Below are 17,560 nucleotides of genomic sequence, written 5' to 3' on the forward strand. Positions count from 1 at the left end.
GACCTTAAGTCTTATTTACTCATTATTATTTTTTAATTAAAAGGGCTCAAATCTATAAAGTTTCTTTGTTTTATTGATATATAAACATTTATTTGTTTTGTTTTTCCACTTAGTATACATTAGATTCAAGTGCCCTCTCAATACATATTACTATATCATTTGCTTTTACATTCTACAGAGATAGCATACAGAGATGACATACGTGCATACCTAATATGGAGAAATTGATGCATTTGTGTCTTTAGGTGTTTGCCAATGGAGTCTGAATTCGTATCGATTATTGATTATTTGATTCAATGATATTGTGTATGTATGGTTGGTTGGTTTAAGAAATGAGTTATCTTACCCAAATAAATTTGTGGCGCCATTATACAAAAATGTGATGTGAGACTGTTATGCTGAATCAACTTATACAATCCTATGGTTGGTTTAGGAATTGAGTGATCCTACCCAAAGAAATTTGTGGTTCCACTATACAAAACATGTGATGTGAGATTGTAATGCTGAACCAACTCATTTATTAACTACATATGGACGTACCATAGTTAAAATGGCTCAAATCTATATAAAGTTTCTTTGTTTTTAATTTTTATTGACATATATAAACTCATTTATTTGTTTTGTTTTTTTCGCTTAGTATATATTAGATTATACATATTGAGTTTTTATCGTTTAATTTATCTAAGATGCCGTTTAAAAGAGAAATATGAGATAAGTATGTTTTATGGATGATATTTTACAGATTAAATGGTAAAACTTTAATTTTGATTATTTTTTCTTAATTATAATTTTTTTGAGATATAGTATATGAAACATATTATAATGTAAGTTCGGTAATTTGGAGCAAATATATTAAATAATTTGAAAACTTTCACATAATATATATATATATATATAAATAAATAAAGTGAATTATTAATATAATTATAAATTTTTTGTATGTTTATTTATGATTTATCAAGTGATTCATCAATTATTCACAGATAATATATATAGATATAGATATATAGATATAGATATAAATATAGATATTGATATCTATATATAGATATAGATATATATAGTTATAGATATAGATATCATAAAAAAAATCGAATTATTGGTTACAAATACACTTTTCTTATATTAATTTTTTCTATAATTTATGCATATAAGTTCAATCTTCTTACTAGAATCGAAGAACCATTCAAAAAGAAGGTTTAGGTAATTGTAAAGAAGAAGTTGAGTAATCTAATATAATGATAGAATTTAATTTGTATATTAAATTTTTCTTTGTTAGTTTTAAATTTTGTTTCACAAATGCACTTATTTATTTTTAATATAAATAAGTCAAATTATAATATTTTTAGGTTAATGACTAAAGTTTGTTTTATCTAAAATTGATTTTGATAATTATTATCTCATAATTCTTTATTAACTTATTGTTATTTATTTATTTTATTTATGAGAAAATTGATTTATATCTATATTTTATTTTTATTTATTAATGATTACTTTTAGTTTAACTTTTTGTTGGACATTATTTTATTTGTTATTGTATATTAAGAATATAAACTATTTCTTAATGTATTATACACGTCTTTTATTAAAAGTTTTAAATTTTACTTCTATTTTATATAAGATTCATTTACCTTTTATATTCTTTTAAATTTAATATTTGGGTTAATTTATTGGTACGAGAATATTTTTTTTTTCTTTCAAACTTTTAATTGTGATTTTATTAATCATGTGTACACACATTCAACTTTATGAATGATGTACCAATTTATACAATATTATCATTTTAACTTGTATATTAATTTACACTTATCTTAATTTAGAAGATAACCAATATATATTTACTCTTTAAAATTGTATTAATCATATGTCCCTACAATGTAGGAAAATAACTCTAGTTTAATTAATGTTATCCCACCAAGGTAACCTAGTGGTAAAAGTTCGGCTTAAGAGACCAAAATGTCACGAGTTCGATTTCATCTAGAAGCGTTTTGAGTTTAAGCGGGGGGTCATGGTTGTGGAGATTTCATGCTAGCTCTCTTTTATTCAAAATAAAACATATGGTCACGAGTTCGATTCCATCTAGGAGCGTTTTGAGTTTAAGTAGGGGGCATGTCTGTGTGGTGTCATGTTAGCTCTCCTTTATTAAAAAAACATACGAGTTAATGTTATATTTATTTTGAATAAAAGTATTATACAAACTTATAATGTGAAAATTGTAACGAGTAAACACTAAATAAGTTTTCTAAAAGTCGTATAAAATTACAATATGAATTTGAGAGATTTATAAGTTATAAATCAGTTTGAATTTGATTGGGTTATTTGAGGAATTTATGAATTATAAATTGGTACAAATTTGATTGAGTTATATGTGCATAAAGAATTAAATTTAAGAGTTATTATTTTATATAGTTGAACATGAGTTCACATTCATATTTAGTGAAATTTTATTTGTGAATATATCTATTTTTTTGTTTAAATTTTGATATTTTGTTTATAAACAAAATATTAAGTATAAATTAAAAAATCAAAATGATAGGTATAGATAATTGGTATTTGGCCTTCAAACTTTATTTTTATGACAGGCTAATGGAAAGGAAGAAATTGTGTCACATGTTTACAAATCTTTCACTCCTACTAAAAGACCTTGTTTGTTTCTTTTCGTTAGTCAAGGGTAGCTATATCACACCAAGAAAAATAAAATAAATTTGAGGGGGAAATTCAAAATAAAGACAAAGTCTAGGGATCGGATTGAAATTATCTCATTAAATAAAAAAAAGTGAAATTGCCGCCAAATCTGAACATGCTATTGGATCTTTCCCAAGTTATATGTAATATTTAATATTTTTCTTTTCTGTTGTTTGTCTTCGTTTATAATTATAATTTTGTTTTTCAAAGACATTTATTTTCCTTCTTTCTTAAGCTTTATATTTTATTTTATTTTCTTATAAAAGGTAGGCATGACAATTTATGCATTGTTTTCTTTAAATTTTTTAATTAATTTAAACAAAATTAATTTTTCAATTAATTATTTTTCAATAATCAGATTACTCGTTTCATTAATCAATATATTAAAATATATTTTATTTTAATTTTATTTTATTATATATATATATATATCAATACCATTTAAGTTTTTTTTTATCAAAAATAAACTTTACCTCCTCAAAATCATGGACCATCATCTTTTTTTCTTTTTAAGTTTTTAAAAAACTTCAATACCAACAATGACTTAAATTCCCAACAAGGATGACTTAAATTCTCAACAATACTTAAATTCATGATAATACGAGGAAATTAGTTAATGCCTACCACTATGAATATGAGACATAAATCCATTTACTATTCTGCATTCTATTTTAATGATTATTGTTATTACCATCTCCAACTTCTTCAAATTTCTAAAATTTTGGGAAATACCATTATAGCCTATTATTCAAAAAAAATATATATATATTATAAAATTATATAATATATTAAAAATTTATATTATTATAAAAAAATAATTTTTATAAAATACATACAATAAATAAAGACATTTGTGGTGTTATATATTTAATTGACACAATTGCTATTTGGGGTTCGAGTTTGTGTATTTTTTTGTCAAAATGAAACTTGAATTATAAAAATTTTAGTCATTGAGGCTTTAAAAAAAACGAATAAAGCTCAATTTTCTTATTTTAATATTAAATTTTTTTTTTGAAATAATTTATCACATTTGTAAAAGAAAATAATAATTCTTTTTTTTTTCTTTCAATTTCTCCCATTATTTTCACACGTTAAACATCTTTTAAAACATTCAAACCCGTATTCGACATTTTTGAACGAGTATATCTCGAAAAAAAAGTACTAATTTAAAATACAAATACATCCAAATTTGTATACCATACATAAAATTATGTCGTTATATTTTTTTTTAAAATAAAATAATCTATTTATTTTCAAATTTTCTCAAATTTATTAGATTATACTTTTTTTAATCACCAAAACTAATTTACTAACTAAAATGCGTAAATCTAAAAAAAAATATTCTTAAAAACATGACAAATTAATTAGAAAAACATAAATAATACGTTAAAATAATATAACTAATGCTTTGTCCATTTAAAAAAAAAAAACTAAAATTTGGATAGTTTTAATCTATATGAAAACAATTTAATGTTTAAGTCTTCATTTGATAAAACATAAGTATTCTATCAGAATCATGAAGTCTGAACACAAGTGACTCAAATACCATCCTCGTCCATTATAATTATCTATAGTACTCCAAATAGATTTAAGCTCATTTGAAAATCTCAATCTTAAAATTTGATCAAGAGTAATAATTTGTACTAAATTGAAAATTGATGTAAAATTTGAAAAGAAAGATAGAAAATTGCATAAAGGGGCGTGACATATAAGCATGGTGGGTTATGATGTGGGAAGCCTAACTCCCCAACCATACCATACCATTCCTTGCAATTCCCGCAATTTTTCAAAATCTCTCTCTTTGAGGTTGTCGCCTGCAGATAGAGACCAGATGACACCAACCCATCAACCTCCGTGTGCTCTACCAGCAATCTCCAACCTTTCCATCTTTCCACCATTACAAATGTCGATCATCCAACCTCGTTCACTTCACGCCGCTCTGTTACAACTCAAACTTCCAATTGCTTTTCCCCATACCAATCAGACAAGAGGGACACAAATCCTAAGATTTCAAGTTTTTGTATTATCCTCAACCTGCAAACAAGATGATGGAATCTGGTGTTCCAATATGCCACACATGTGGTGATCAAGTTGGCCATAGTTCCACCGGCGAATTGTTTGTAGCCTGCCATGAATGCAATTTTCCCATTTGTAAGTCCTGTTTGGATTATCAGTTCAAGGAGGGAAATACCGCCTGCATGAGGTGTGGAGCTCCTCAATATGATGGTATTGCTAATTCCTTCTGTAAATCTCTTTCCATTTTGTTGGTATCACCTGGTCTATTACTATTAGTGTAATTTTATATTCAATTGGATAGCAGAGAATCCAATGTCTGCAATTAATGAACCAGAACTATCTAACAACCATATCAATTTGCCAGTTCAACCAAACAATGGACAGGTATCACTAAAACCCTCTACATTTAATATTATCTTGTTTTGGTTCTTATTCCAAATGATTGATTGATGCTTAGGATGTTGGAATTCATGCGAGAAACGTGAGTAGCGTGTCTACGCTTGACAGTGGTGAGTGGATTTAGCTACAATGCCATGGATCAGTGTCTCTAGTTATGCTTATAGCTTCTAATGACTAACTAATTCTGCTGTAATTTGTCGTTTTGAAGAATTGAATGATGAATATGGGAACCCCATATGGAAAAATAGAGTGGAAAGCTGGAAAGAGAAGAAGGGAAAAAAGAAAAAAGCTGCTAATAAGGTTAAAGAAGCTGAAGTTCCACCAGCTCAGCAAATGGAAGAGAAGCCTCAGTAAGTTCTCTTAAGATGACTTTAAACTTCATATAGTTGCTTTTGACAAATTGGATAAATCTTGCATCAAATTGTTTTGAGCATGAGAATTGCTTAGTTTATTCTTTTTTTTTTTGTTTCAGTTACTGCTTGAATGGAAAGAATCTAATGTTGTTCATAATACTGTTTTCTTTAGATTGATTTAGACTCACAAATGAAAGATAACTGGTATTCTTCATTTGATCTGAATCATAAATATACGTTGGATCTGTCAAATCTTGCATGAAAAACTTGAAAATTGGACAATTTTTCTTCAGTTTCTGAAAAATACAACTATAACAAGGTATTATCTTGCTGTTTCTGCAGGGCAGTAGATACTATGCAGCCTTTGTCAAGAATTGTTCCAATCCCAAAGACACAGCTCACAACCTACAGAATTGTAATCATATTGAGGCTGATTGTTTTAGCCCTTTTTTTCCAGTACAGAGTGACTCATCCCGTTGATGGTGCTTTTGGCCTGTGGATTGTTTCTGTTATTTGCGAGATCTGGTTTGCTGTATCTTGGGTTTTGGATCAGTTTCCTAAATGGTCGCCTATTAACAGAGAAACATATATAGACAGGCTTTCTGAAAGGTATAGTCATTCTAATAAGTTTTTCTTTCCTATCTGAAAAACTTGATAAAAAGAAAAATGTTGATATCTTTCACTGTCATGAAGGTATGAGAAGGAAGGTGAGCCTTCACAGCTTGCTGCTGTTGATTTCTTTGTTAGTACAGTCGATCCATTGAAAGAGCCTGCACTTATAACTGCAAACACGGTTTTGTCCATCCTTGCTGTGGACTACCCAGTTGATAAGGTTTCTTGCTATGTCTCTGACGATGGAGCAGCCATGCTTAGTTTCGAATCTCTTGCTGAAACAGCTGACTTTGCAAGGATGTGGGTACCGTTCTGCAAGAAATTCTCCATTGAACCTCGTGCACCCGAGTTCTACTTCTCACAGAAGATTGATTACTTGAAGGACAAAGTTCAGCCATCTTTTGTCAAGGAACGTAGATCAATGAAAGTATGAATATGAGGAAACCGATAGTTTACTTTTCTACATTTCAAATAATCACCCAATTGAATTAATCCATTTCGATATTGTTATAGAGGGAATATGAAGAGTACAAAGTGCGGATAAATGCATTAGTATCCAAGGCTCAGAAAATGCCAGAAGAAGGATGGACAATGCAGGATGGAACACCTTGGCCTGGAAACAACTCACGTGATCATCCAGGCATGATTCAGGTAAATTAATCTAGAACATCATATTCTCGATCTTGAATTGCCCATTTTGAGAAAGTTAGTGTAAATATGCAAGCTTTAAAAAAGGTAGATGTTGAAGTTATGGATTTGAACAAAGTAATGATATTTGCAGGTTTTCCTTGGGCATAGTGGTGCCCATGACATAGAAGGAAATGAACTCCCTCGCCTAGTTTACGTCTCTAGGGAGAAGAGGCCCGGTTATCAGCATCACAAGAAGGCTGGTGCCGAAAATGCTTTGGTAAAACACTTTAAAAATGAGATGAAAAAGTTTATAGCTTAAAACCAAGTATCTCCAATCTTGTATCATAATCTGTTTGTTGTAGGTACGAGTATCTGCAGTGCTAACGAATGCGCCTTTCATCCTCAATCTCGATTGTGATCATTACATCAACAATAGCAAGGCAATCCGTGAGGCCATGTGCTTCATGATGGATCCATCAGTTGGACGTGATCTATGTTACGTGCAATTCCCCCAGAGGTTTGATGGCATTGATAGACATGATCGATATGCAAATCGCAACACAGTCTTCTTCGATGTAATCTTAATAACCAAACTGATACACCCTTCTAATGAGACCAGTATCAAGTTGCTTTTTTTCTGATGTTTTTGTTTTTAATTTTCTTAGGTTAACATGAAGGGATTGGATGGTATTCAAGGACCAGTTTACGTAGGAACGGGTTGTGTCTTCAACAGGCAAGCACTTTATGGATATGGACCTCCCAACTTGCCCGGAAAAACCAAATCGTCCTCGTCATCTTGTTCGTGGTGTGGAAGTTGTTGTTGCTGTTGTTTGTCGAAGAAACCTAGTAAAGATGGCAAGGAAGATTATCGAGATTCCAAGAGGGATGATCTAAATGCTGCTATTTTCAATCTAAGAGAACTTGAAAGTAAGTGTTTTTTTGGGCTTGAACTTGAATTATCCTGCTAGACTGCTAGTTGACTCCAAACTTGATATGAATCTAAGTAGAGATAACTAATTTGTTGAAATTGAAGGGCTATAAATAACTGCTCAATAAACAAAACAAATATTGCCTTGTTTGATGATAAAATATAATTTAGATATTTTACTAAATGATATTTTAATCATTTAACACAAATAATTCACTTTTTCATCAAACAAAAACACGAGTGTTAGATTGATGTTGATTGGTTCTTGACCTGCAGATTATGATGAGTATGAGAGATCACTTCTTATCTCCCAGACAAGCTTTGAGAAGACATTCGGTTTATCCTCAGTGTTCATAGAATCTACATTAATGGAGAATGGAGGATTGCCTGAATCAGCATATTCATCAACTCTTATAAAGGAGGCGATCCATGTCATTAGCTGTGGGTATGAGGAAAAGACTGCATGGGGTAAAGAGGTGAGTACTATTGTTAACAAAACTTTCTTCATCTTGGCCCAATCGCCATTAATGGTGTTGAATCCGTTTTGTTTCAGATTGGTTGGATATACGGTTCAGTGACAGAGGATATATTGACTGGATTCAAAATGCAATGTCGTGGATGGAGATCAGTTTACTGCATGCCATTGAGACCTGCATTTAAGGGATCTGCACCGATCAACTTGTCTGACCGGTTGCATCAGGTTCTCAGGTGGGCACTTGGTTCAGTGGAGATCTTTCTAAGTAGACACTGTCCTCTTTGGTATGGTCTTGGAGCAGGACGTCTAAAGGGACTCCAAAGAATGGCTTATATTAACACCATTGTTTATCCTTTCACTTCTCTCCCTCTAGTTGCTTATTGCATTCTCCCCGCCATTTGTCTCCTCACTGGAAAATTCATCATACCAACGGTAATTCAAAAAGAAACTTCCTTTCATTTCATTTCATTTTTCAAGTTCAAGTGTTTAATATGATTGATGATGATGATGATCAGCTGTCAAATCTGGCGAGTATGTTGTTTCTGGCACTCTTCATCTCCATCATCCTAACGAGTGTAATCGAGCTCCGATGGAGCGGCGTGAGCATCGAAGCGGTTTGGAGGAACGAGCAGTTCTGGGTAATAGGAGGCGTTTCGGCCCATCTATTCGCCGTGTTCCAAGGAATCTTGAAAATGACAGTGGGTCTGGACACCAACTTTACAGTTACGGCAAAGGCGGCGGACGACGTGGACTTCGGGGAACTGTACGCGTTCAAATGGACCACGGTTTTGATTCCTCCGACGACAATTATAATCGTGAACATAGTTGGGGTGGTTGCGGGTTTCTCTGACGCAATGAACAAAGGTTACGAGGCGTGGGGACCGCTGTTCGGGAAGGTGTTCTTTGCGTTTTGGGTGATTCTTCATCTTTATCCGTTTTTGAAGGGATTGATGGGAAGACAGAATAGGACTCCGACCATTGTTGTACTTTGGTCAGTTTTGTTGGCATCTGTGTTCTCTTTGGTGTGGGTTAAGATTAACCCTTTTGTCAGTAATAATGATGCTACTAAGTTGACACAAGGATGCATCTCTATTGATTGTTGATGCCCCCATTTCTCAATGTTGTTTTGCAAATTGTTATACCAAGTTTCATTTTTCAATGTATAATTAAGTTGTGTTTTTTCTTGTAGTTTTTCATATAATATAATTGTTTTTCAATACAAATATTATTTTTATATCAATTTTTTAATATGATTAATAACTAGAACTTAGAGGGTTTTAAATAAGAATTCATATATGATAATCAAACTAGATATTATTTTTTTATTTTAATTAACCGATGTATAAGATTTTTATTATTTTCGTCAAATATATATCATTCTAATTTTTATATATTCATTAAAAAAATTAAAAATAATTGAATATCACTCATGTTTCTTTTATCTCTCTAAAAATTGTTTAGAGAATGTCAAAAAATTGTTTTTTTTTTTTTTCTTCTGACATCTTGTTTAGTTACATCAGATTTTTCGTTTCAAATAATAATTTTTCCACCAATTGTCTAGATATGTTTTTTAAATATGTGTATCTCTTTTTTTAGAATGAAAAAAAGATAAAGTTGAATTGTTTTTATTTTGTTTAATAAAGAGCTTTTTAAGATATTTTATTTGGAACTCACTTGTATATATTCTCTTAATTTGTACGAGTTTCTCATTATTTTGACAATATAGAGATGATTAGTTAGAACATGACATACATTTTCGGCGTTGTTTACCAATCCACGGGCAATGAATTTTTTTATTGTCGTTCAAAATTTTTGGTAGAGATTTTTCTGACCTTATAATTATTTTTTTCCCTCATTATTATGAAACTCAATCGAATTTGTATTTAAAGGGACTCTAATTTTTTTTTTTCAAATTGTTGGATCATTGTAATCGAAATTTTAATTTTTAAAAAAATTTGAGTTACTATTTAGTATATATAGATTCTCATTAAGTTGTTTTAGATGTTATTTTATATTATTTAAAAAATAATATTTTATATATAATTCTTTATTTGAATTAATAAGAATTATTTTTTTATAAAAAAAATATAGATTTTTTAAATTTTACTTTGTCAATATTAATATTAATTTATTTTAGTATTTTATATATTATTATTTGTATTTTGTAATAAATAATGTACATATGATAATATATTAGGATTTTAGTATAAAAATAAAAATGTGAAAATATGTTACAACAGTTAAACACTTCACAGGTTGCAGCAAAAGAAAGAGTTTATCCTCTGCAGAATTTGGGGCAAAGCCTTCTTCTTCTTCTCTTTCACGCATTCTTGGCTGCCATTACCGAATTCGACGACTCTAATCCCTTGGAACTGCAACCATCTTTCACTGTCTCTGCTCGCGCGCCCACATGTGTCTTCGATTCACCTTACAAAATTGAAGACTATGGATTGTTGCTGACATGATAGTCTGATTTCGAAGATTTACTGAACGAACCTCTCATGCCTTTGTTTGGTAAAACCTCAATTATTGCCTCACATAAAAACCCTTTTGCAAAATTTCCCTTTTTTTCTCTTTTGTTGTTGTTGTTGTGATTTATGGGTATTTTGCTGTGCAGAAATCGGCATTGCCCGGCCTTCTGTTTACTCCTCCTGTATATTTGCATCAAGGGTTCAAACCCATAATAAATTTGTTGTCGGCGATGTGGGGAAAAGGTTCTGCTCTCCATCATTTCCCCCAAAGGAAAGAGATTTTAGCTTTAGGTTCATTTCCAGGAAAAGAAGTTTAGTTGTTATTAAGGCAGTGACTACTGTCCTTGAACCTGTTTGTTCGGTTCAGAAAGATGTCCTCTTGCAGCAGCTGTGTAGTGCTGCTGCTGTTACTGCAAAGATTGAGCAGGATGATGAACCGGAGCTGGATGAAAGAGAGAAATTGAGAAGGACCAGGATTTCAAAAGCAAATAAAGGAAACACTCCATGGAATAAAGGAAGGAAGCATAGTGCAGGTGAATATGATGAGAATTGTTCCTTTTTTTACCCCATTTTCGAGGGATGGCTCATTTTGTATGAAAAACAAAGTTAAAAAACGGCTTCTTTTGTTTGCAGAAACATTGCAGCGTATTAAAGAAAGAACCAAGCTTGCAATGCAGAATCCTAAGGTGATGTGTAGTTTTATTATTCTTTTTGCTGACAAACAAATATTATACAGAAGACAACAAACAGAGTGTTACACAAATTTATTCAAGAGTAAGGGAGATTATTAACATGTATATCTCCCTGAAAACAAGAAGACCTAGCCCTTTTACACAGTTCATGGCCTGGTTGAACAAACTTTCTGAAAGTTAATTAGAGCTTGTTTGATGTGGGGTTATTTGAAAAGATCCAGGTAATGAAATCAAAATCTAATTTTGATGAAAAACTGGACTTTTTGGGTTAAATTACTAAAATTTTCTTTTATATTTAATAAAAATTAAGTGAGGGTGTTTAAGTATTTTAGTTGATAAATTAAGTCATTCGATGATTGAAAGGAAATGTGATGTGAAAAAGGGTTTTTTAAAATATCCCAAGAACAAAAGACGTGCTTCAAGTCCTTGGGATGTTGAACAGAATTCAACCACATCGGAATGGATGGTACAAAGTCCTCCAACTTTTCATATTTTTGGAAAACTTCCAGCTATCAAGGAGACGAAGGGCTATGTGGAGTAAAAGAAGAAAATCAAGGGTAGCCGATTGCTACTAAAAACCTAACAGAACTTTTTGAAATGTGGTGAACTATGAGTATGTGCCAAATTGTAACTTGATTATTTGCAGAATCTGTTTAGTCTCCCAGGAACTATTTTCATTAGCACCATGCATGTATGATACAAGCTGCAAGCCTGCAACGAATCACTATTGATTTATGTAGATAAACTCTTTATGATGTATTTGTACAAAATTTGATTGCTAGTTTAATTGCTCTTGCTTTTATTGAATCTGCATACCAACATGAACCAATCCAAGATTTTGCAGAAACAATATGTGTAGTTGTTAGACAAAAACTTTGATGATTTAAGTACTTCAGAGCTCAATCATAGATGCAGAATCTATTTTGTCTCTGCTCACTAGAAAAGAAAATAAACAAACTTTGATTGTGATTGTTTTTACTGTTTTTTATATCTTTTTTTGGGAAAACGGTTAAAACCATTTAATTAAAATCCCAAACGTGAGAGGGTCAATGATCAAAGCTAGACAAACCTTAACTATGATTAAATGATGACAATCAAATGACCCTAAAGAAAATGATTAGTAGCAATCAAACGTACCAACAAAGATTACAAACAAAGATTATAAACTATATCAAATCCTAATAATCCCATTCAGGATTTTTATTTCCATACCAACCTGTTGTATCAACCGATTGTCTTCCTCTGCTTTTTATATCTTTATAATAGTGCAAAGAATCTGATTTATTACATTTTGTGTTGCCTTGTTGTTGATGAAATATATCTACTCAGGTGAAGCAAAAGCTAAGTAACCTTGGGCATGCTCAAAGGTAGTTTCTCTTACCACTTCAGAATTCTGTTTTGCAGATCTCAATCTCGAAACTATTTGAAAAGCGATTTTAATATTATTTTGCTATATTTAACAAATTAATTGAGCATTGGTGTATCTACAATCGTTATGCTTTCATTTTTGTATTGCTGGCATATGTTGACGACATTACTTAACAATCTTGTGGGAACTAAAGTTTCTATAGAAACATATATGCAATATATAAGCATTATTCGATGATATTCTTGGAAGGGAGAAATAAAGGGCTTATTTATCCACAAACTTTCCAAAAATGACAAATATACATGCGAAAGTTCTTTCAGCCTATACAACATTGGCCAGCTGTTTGAATTTGTCTTCTTCCTGTTAATTTTATTAATGCGGTTATAATTACAAAATAACTTTGTTATTTTCATTATAAAAAGAATATTTGTTCAAGAAGAGAAATGTTAATTACCCTCAGAAGATTACAAGAGGCTTGGACTAAGGTTATAACACACAGGTTTCAATGCTCATTGAAAGCACCTAGTTTAAAGTTGTTGTTCTAACCTCCCATGGATTAGTCAAGGTGTGTGTAAAATGGGCCAAATAATTGGTAAAAGAAATGAAAAAACTAATGGTTGGGCGATGTTGCACCAATGCCAGAAATTTGCGGGTATATTTGTGCATATACTTGTCAACTTTTGTTGGGTTTATACATAAATATGCCCTTCTTTTTACTTGTTGGAATTTCTAGCTTGCTTTATAATAAGGTTTTACACAAAAATTGAACAAATGGTCAAATTGTGTTGGGTTTGACAAAACACATTTGCTCATATTGTAATAAAATTGCAGCAATGAGACCCGAGCAAAGATTGCGATTGGAGTGCGAATGGGATGGGAGAGACGTCGCGAGAAGAATAAGCTGCAAGAAACTTGTCACTATGAATGGCAGAATTTGGTAGCAGAAGCTTCTAGAAGGGGTTTTATCGGCCAGGATGAAGTTCAATGGGACTCATACAAGATTTTGGATGCAGACCTCCAGAAGGGATGGTTGGAAAGTATTGAGCAAAGGAGAATAGCTTCAAAGCCAGTAGGTAGCAAAAAAGCACCCAAGTCAGCTCAGCAAAAGAAGAAAATTTCTGAAGCAATCTCTGCCAAATGGGCTGATCCTGTAAGTTTTCTTATATATATATATAATCACAATCACGTTTTTCAATTAGATCCCGTGTTTATGTAAAATACCAAACATGATCTCATTTGGATCCACATCCAGATTTGATACTCAGGACAAAAAAAAGAAGAAAGTGTTTACAAAGAGATTTAGTGATGGATTCTGAATTAGATCCTGATTCAGACCCAAAAGTGTTTCAAAATGAGCCCATTGAGAATCTTTCAATTTGTTTTGAAAAAACACATACATTTTTTTCCATACATTTTCGTATGGTAAAGAAATGTGACTGTATGAGATCACTGTTTTATTTTTTTCCCACTTAAATCAAAATGTTTTTAGTTCGAATAGAATCTGAAGCCTTAGCCTTTTAGTTCAAACTCTTTTCCATCAGGAATATCGCAGTAGGGTTTGCTCTGCCCTGGCAAAGTATTATAGCACAACTGACGGAATTGAGAAGAAACCGAGAAGAAAGCCAGTTGGAGAAGTACAAACCCGTGTAAGGACTCCCAAGAGGAAAACCGAAGATATGAAAATATCGGAAGACAAAGTTTCAAGTCAGTATCAACGGCCTCAATTGAAAAGCAAAGCGCCCTTGTATAAGGATCCTTTAGCAAGTTCCAAACTTGAGATGATAAAGAATATAAGAGCCCAAAGAACTGCCAAGGAATCGAAAAAAACTGATGCCATTGAAAGTGCTAAGTAAGTTTTTCTTATTCAACATAAAAGCTAGTTTAGAGTGGAATTTTAAAAATAGAGAGATGTATATTTTTTTTGTTCGATTGTTCTATTATATAAAAAATAATAGCACAACCCGGTAAAACAACCAGCCTACACAGAAAATAATAGCACAACCCGGTAAAACAAACCAGCCTACACAGGGAATCAAACATGGCCTAAACTAAGATAACACATGTCTTCAACCTTGAAAGTTGTAGACTCGACAGAAAATAATGGTCGATCTTGACATCTTTCACTATAATACACATATCGATTGGATGTTTTGACACAAAATTGCTATCATTTAAAAATGAATTACGATGAATTTGCAATCTTTTCTAAGTCAAAATACCCTTTTGTAGCCTATTCCCTTTAGAAGACCCGTCGAAAGTCATTATCTATTTTAACAAGATATATTTCTTTTTTCTTCATTGCAACGATTTTCTTTTAATTAACAATCAAAATTCTATAATTAAACAAATAAAAATAGAAACCTTGTTGATTCAGGTATTCTTCTTCCTTTGTTTCCTGCCGATGCACAATCCGATTCAATTTCTTCTCAGTTTTTTTTTGTTAAAAATTGGGAGAGAATAATGATGTGCAATCTTCGTAACACATAAATTCTTCACTTTGTAGATGTTTCATGATAATATTATAAGAATAATAGAAAAACCATCTCTCACACAACAAATAACTTCATTTAGTGTGGGGGACATAACCACCACTAAATGTAGGAAGCGCTCCCAAGAGGAAAAATAGAAAAAAGATGGAGAGATTGAGATACTATATTATTGTGATAATAGGTTATACCTATCTATACAAGTTCCTAGAGCTGATTTTCCTCTGATAGATATTCTCTAAAATATTTCAACTAATTTATTCTAATGTAGAAAAAAATTGAGAAAAAAATCAAATCAACTTAGTTTAACTATTTTCACTGTTGCATTCTTTTCTGCAGGCAAATGATTGTAGAAGCGGAAAAGGCTGTTAAAGCCCTTGAAGTGGCTGCAAAAAGGAGTCCCATTGCTCAGGCTTCTCTTATCGAAGCTAGAGAACTGATAGCTGAAGCAATCCAATCAATCCGATCCCTAGAGAATGGAACAACTGATTCATTTGGACTGGAGAATGGAACAACTGATTCATTAGGACTGATAAATGATCTCGAGACTGAAAACAACCCGAGAGAAGTTAATGGCATTGGTAAAGTGAATGGAAATGGTTTCAAAGATGACTTAGACATAGACTTAACCAATTTCTCCTTTCACGAATTCCTCAATGGAAAAGAGAAATCTCTGGAGGAGCTTTACCAAGTTGAAATCGACAAGAATAGTATCCTAAACGGGTCCAGCATTGGAAAGAATAAAAGCGTAAGTACGCAGGAATCAAATATGATGGAGATTCGTGAAAAGGGTATCGATCTAGAAGAGTGTAAAACGGAGAAGCATGAACTTCCGTCGATAGAAAGGGTAGTAACTAAGAAATGGGTTTGTGGGAGGCTTGTTGAAGTGCAGTTGGAAGGGGGATAAGAAGATGTTGATATAGTAGTAATTTATTTATTTTATGTAGAGAAAAATGTTAGAATGAATTTTGATTCTTCATTTTGAACAAATTTTGGATACTTTAGTTGTTGCTTGCAATATTAACTGTTTGTATTTTATTTGAGCTGATTTGAAAACACCCCTTTTAGTAAATTTGTATTACAGTTAGCAGATTCACAAGTTAGAGAATATCATTATAGGAAGCTTCAAGTTAGGGTATCTTATTCATGCCTTTATTTATTTTTATTTTAAATTTTAGTGAGTTAACATGACTTATTTATAGTCCATTTTCAAGGGGTTTTCTTATACAAGACTTTTATCAATTGAATTATTCTAATGAATTTTCTATTTATGTATTTATTTTAATTAATATATATTTTTTGATGTTTGGTTTAGTTATTTCATATTTAAATGATAAGTTTGTTTGAATTGCAAATGGATATAGCTTTGGGAAAGATGAATATTTCTAGTTTTACACTTTATTACATTTGGTAAGGATATCTCCTAGCCTGTGGTAAACAATAATTAGATATTCTTACTCTAAGTATTGTGTTCGAGCTTGTCGGACGGTAAATTTTGTGTCCGGTCAAATGATTAAGTATATTTGGGGACTACATACGTCTGGTTAAATGATTAAGTATATTTGGGGTATAGACTTAATTTGTTGTTGTTCATTTTTTAATTTGTTGAGGATTATCAATTTTGTATCATTTATTTATTTACAATTTGTAAATGAAATTGAATTGAAAGAAGTTTAGCTAAAGTATGACTAAAAAAATGACAATTAAGAATTAAGATATACTCTAGAGTATTCAATTAATATATTATACAGCCATGAGCCATCCATGCAAGAAATTTGTTCATATACTTTCTTTAAAAAATGTATTATCTAAAGTTAAACAACTAAAATAACTTAAATACAACAGACAACCTATGCAAGTGATAGAGTCTCACTTTTATGGCCTAAATTTCACAAAACAAATTGTATTATTAATTAATAAATATATATTATAAATCAATTAATATATTTTTCTCTCAATTATATTAATATTTTTTTTATATATATTACAAAAACTTTTATATATTAGATATTATAATTATATATTTAATTTATTTATATATTTTAATTTTGTTAAAATTATAATAATAATTTATTTTTTTTTAAATTTTGTGGGTACAATTTTATTTTTTAAATGATTTTATTTAAAACTACTTGATAGAATGGATGTCATGAGTGTAAAATTTTTAAATAAAGATATATTCCAAATATAATTTTATAAGAAATAAAATATATTTAATATTTTAATTTGATGCGTCCTTTTGTTTCACTTTTACATCGGATGAGAACCATTGGCTAGAATTATGGACAGACCGAGTGGTGTTCATTGGTTCGATTTTTGAGTTATTCAAGATTCTCGGTTTAGTTTTTTTTAATTTTAATTTTTTTAGCCAATTCAAAAACCGAATCGAAATTGAATAAATTTGAATAAAATCAAACATAATTCGAATTCGAACCAAATTTAAT

At 30.9% G+C, this 17,560-nt stretch overlaps 2 protein-coding genes across 3 annotated transcripts; both read left to right on the top strand.

Annotated features, from left to right (window-relative positions):
- The first annotated feature begins 4,484 nt into the window (after positions 1-4,484).
- LOC124919173 (cellulose synthase A catalytic subunit 8 [UDP-forming]) lies at positions 4,485-9,268 on the top strand. Of its 2 annotated transcripts, none has more exons than XM_047459341.1 (13): positions 4,485-4,911; positions 5,003-5,085; positions 5,159-5,210; positions 5,309-5,450; positions 5,796-6,062; positions 6,147-6,492; positions 6,579-6,716; positions 6,847-6,972; positions 7,058-7,270; positions 7,361-7,622; positions 7,900-8,099; positions 8,177-8,530; positions 8,614-9,268. In XM_047459341.1, the coding sequence occupies exons 1-13, from the start codon at positions 4,731-4,733 to the stop codon at positions 9,199-9,201; spliced, it is 2,952 nt and encodes a 983-aa protein (XP_047315297.1). In that variant the 5' UTR covers positions 4,485-4,730; the 3' UTR covers positions 9,202-9,268. The 2 variants fall into 2 exon arrangements, with proteins under 2 accessions (XP_047315297.1, XP_047315298.1); XM_047459342.1 differs by having other exon boundaries at positions 5,006-5,085.
- Positions 9,269-10,346: 1,078 nt separating this feature from the next.
- LOC124919174 lies at positions 10,347-16,162 on the top strand. The gene is made up of 7 exons (XM_047459343.1): positions 10,347-10,612; positions 10,716-11,102; positions 11,203-11,255; positions 12,591-12,628; positions 13,462-13,780; positions 14,172-14,479; positions 15,456-16,162. Exons 1-7 carry the CDS (start codon positions 10,600-10,602, stop codon positions 16,021-16,023), a joined length of 1,686 nt encoding a protein of 561 aa, XP_047315299.1. The 5' UTR covers positions 10,347-10,599; the 3' UTR covers positions 16,024-16,162.
- Positions 16,163-17,560: the final 1,398 nt, after the last annotated feature.

This window comes from Impatiens glandulifera, chromosome 1, assembly GCF_907164915.1.
Source record: "Impatiens glandulifera chromosome 1, dImpGla2.1, whole genome shotgun sequence".
Taxonomy (NCBI): domain Eukaryota; kingdom Viridiplantae; phylum Streptophyta; class Magnoliopsida; order Ericales; family Balsaminaceae; genus Impatiens; species Impatiens glandulifera.

Excerpts from the sequence above, each read along its gene's own strand:
- LOC124919173 (XM_047459341.1), top strand. The coding sequence starts at position 4,731 with ATGATGGAATCTGGTGTTCCAATATGCCACACATGTGGTGATCAAGTT. Across the intron at positions 7,623-7,899 it reads CAATCTAAGAGAACTTGAAA|ATTATGATGAGTATGAGAGA; the intron begins GTAAGTGTTTTT and ends CTTGACCTGCAG. Across the intron at positions 8,100-8,176 it reads AGACTGCATGGGGTAAAGAG|ATTGGTTGGATATACGGTTC; the intron begins GTGAGTACTATT and ends GTTTTGTTTCAG.
- LOC124919174 (XM_047459343.1), top strand. Across the intron at positions 11,256-12,590 it reads TTGCAATGCAGAATCCTAAG|GTGAAGCAAAAGCTAAGTAA; the intron begins GTGATGTGTAGT and ends ATATCTACTCAG. Across the intron at positions 13,781-14,171 it reads CTGCCAAATGGGCTGATCCT|GAATATCGCAGTAGGGTTTG; the intron begins GTAAGTTTTCTT and ends CTTTTCCATCAG.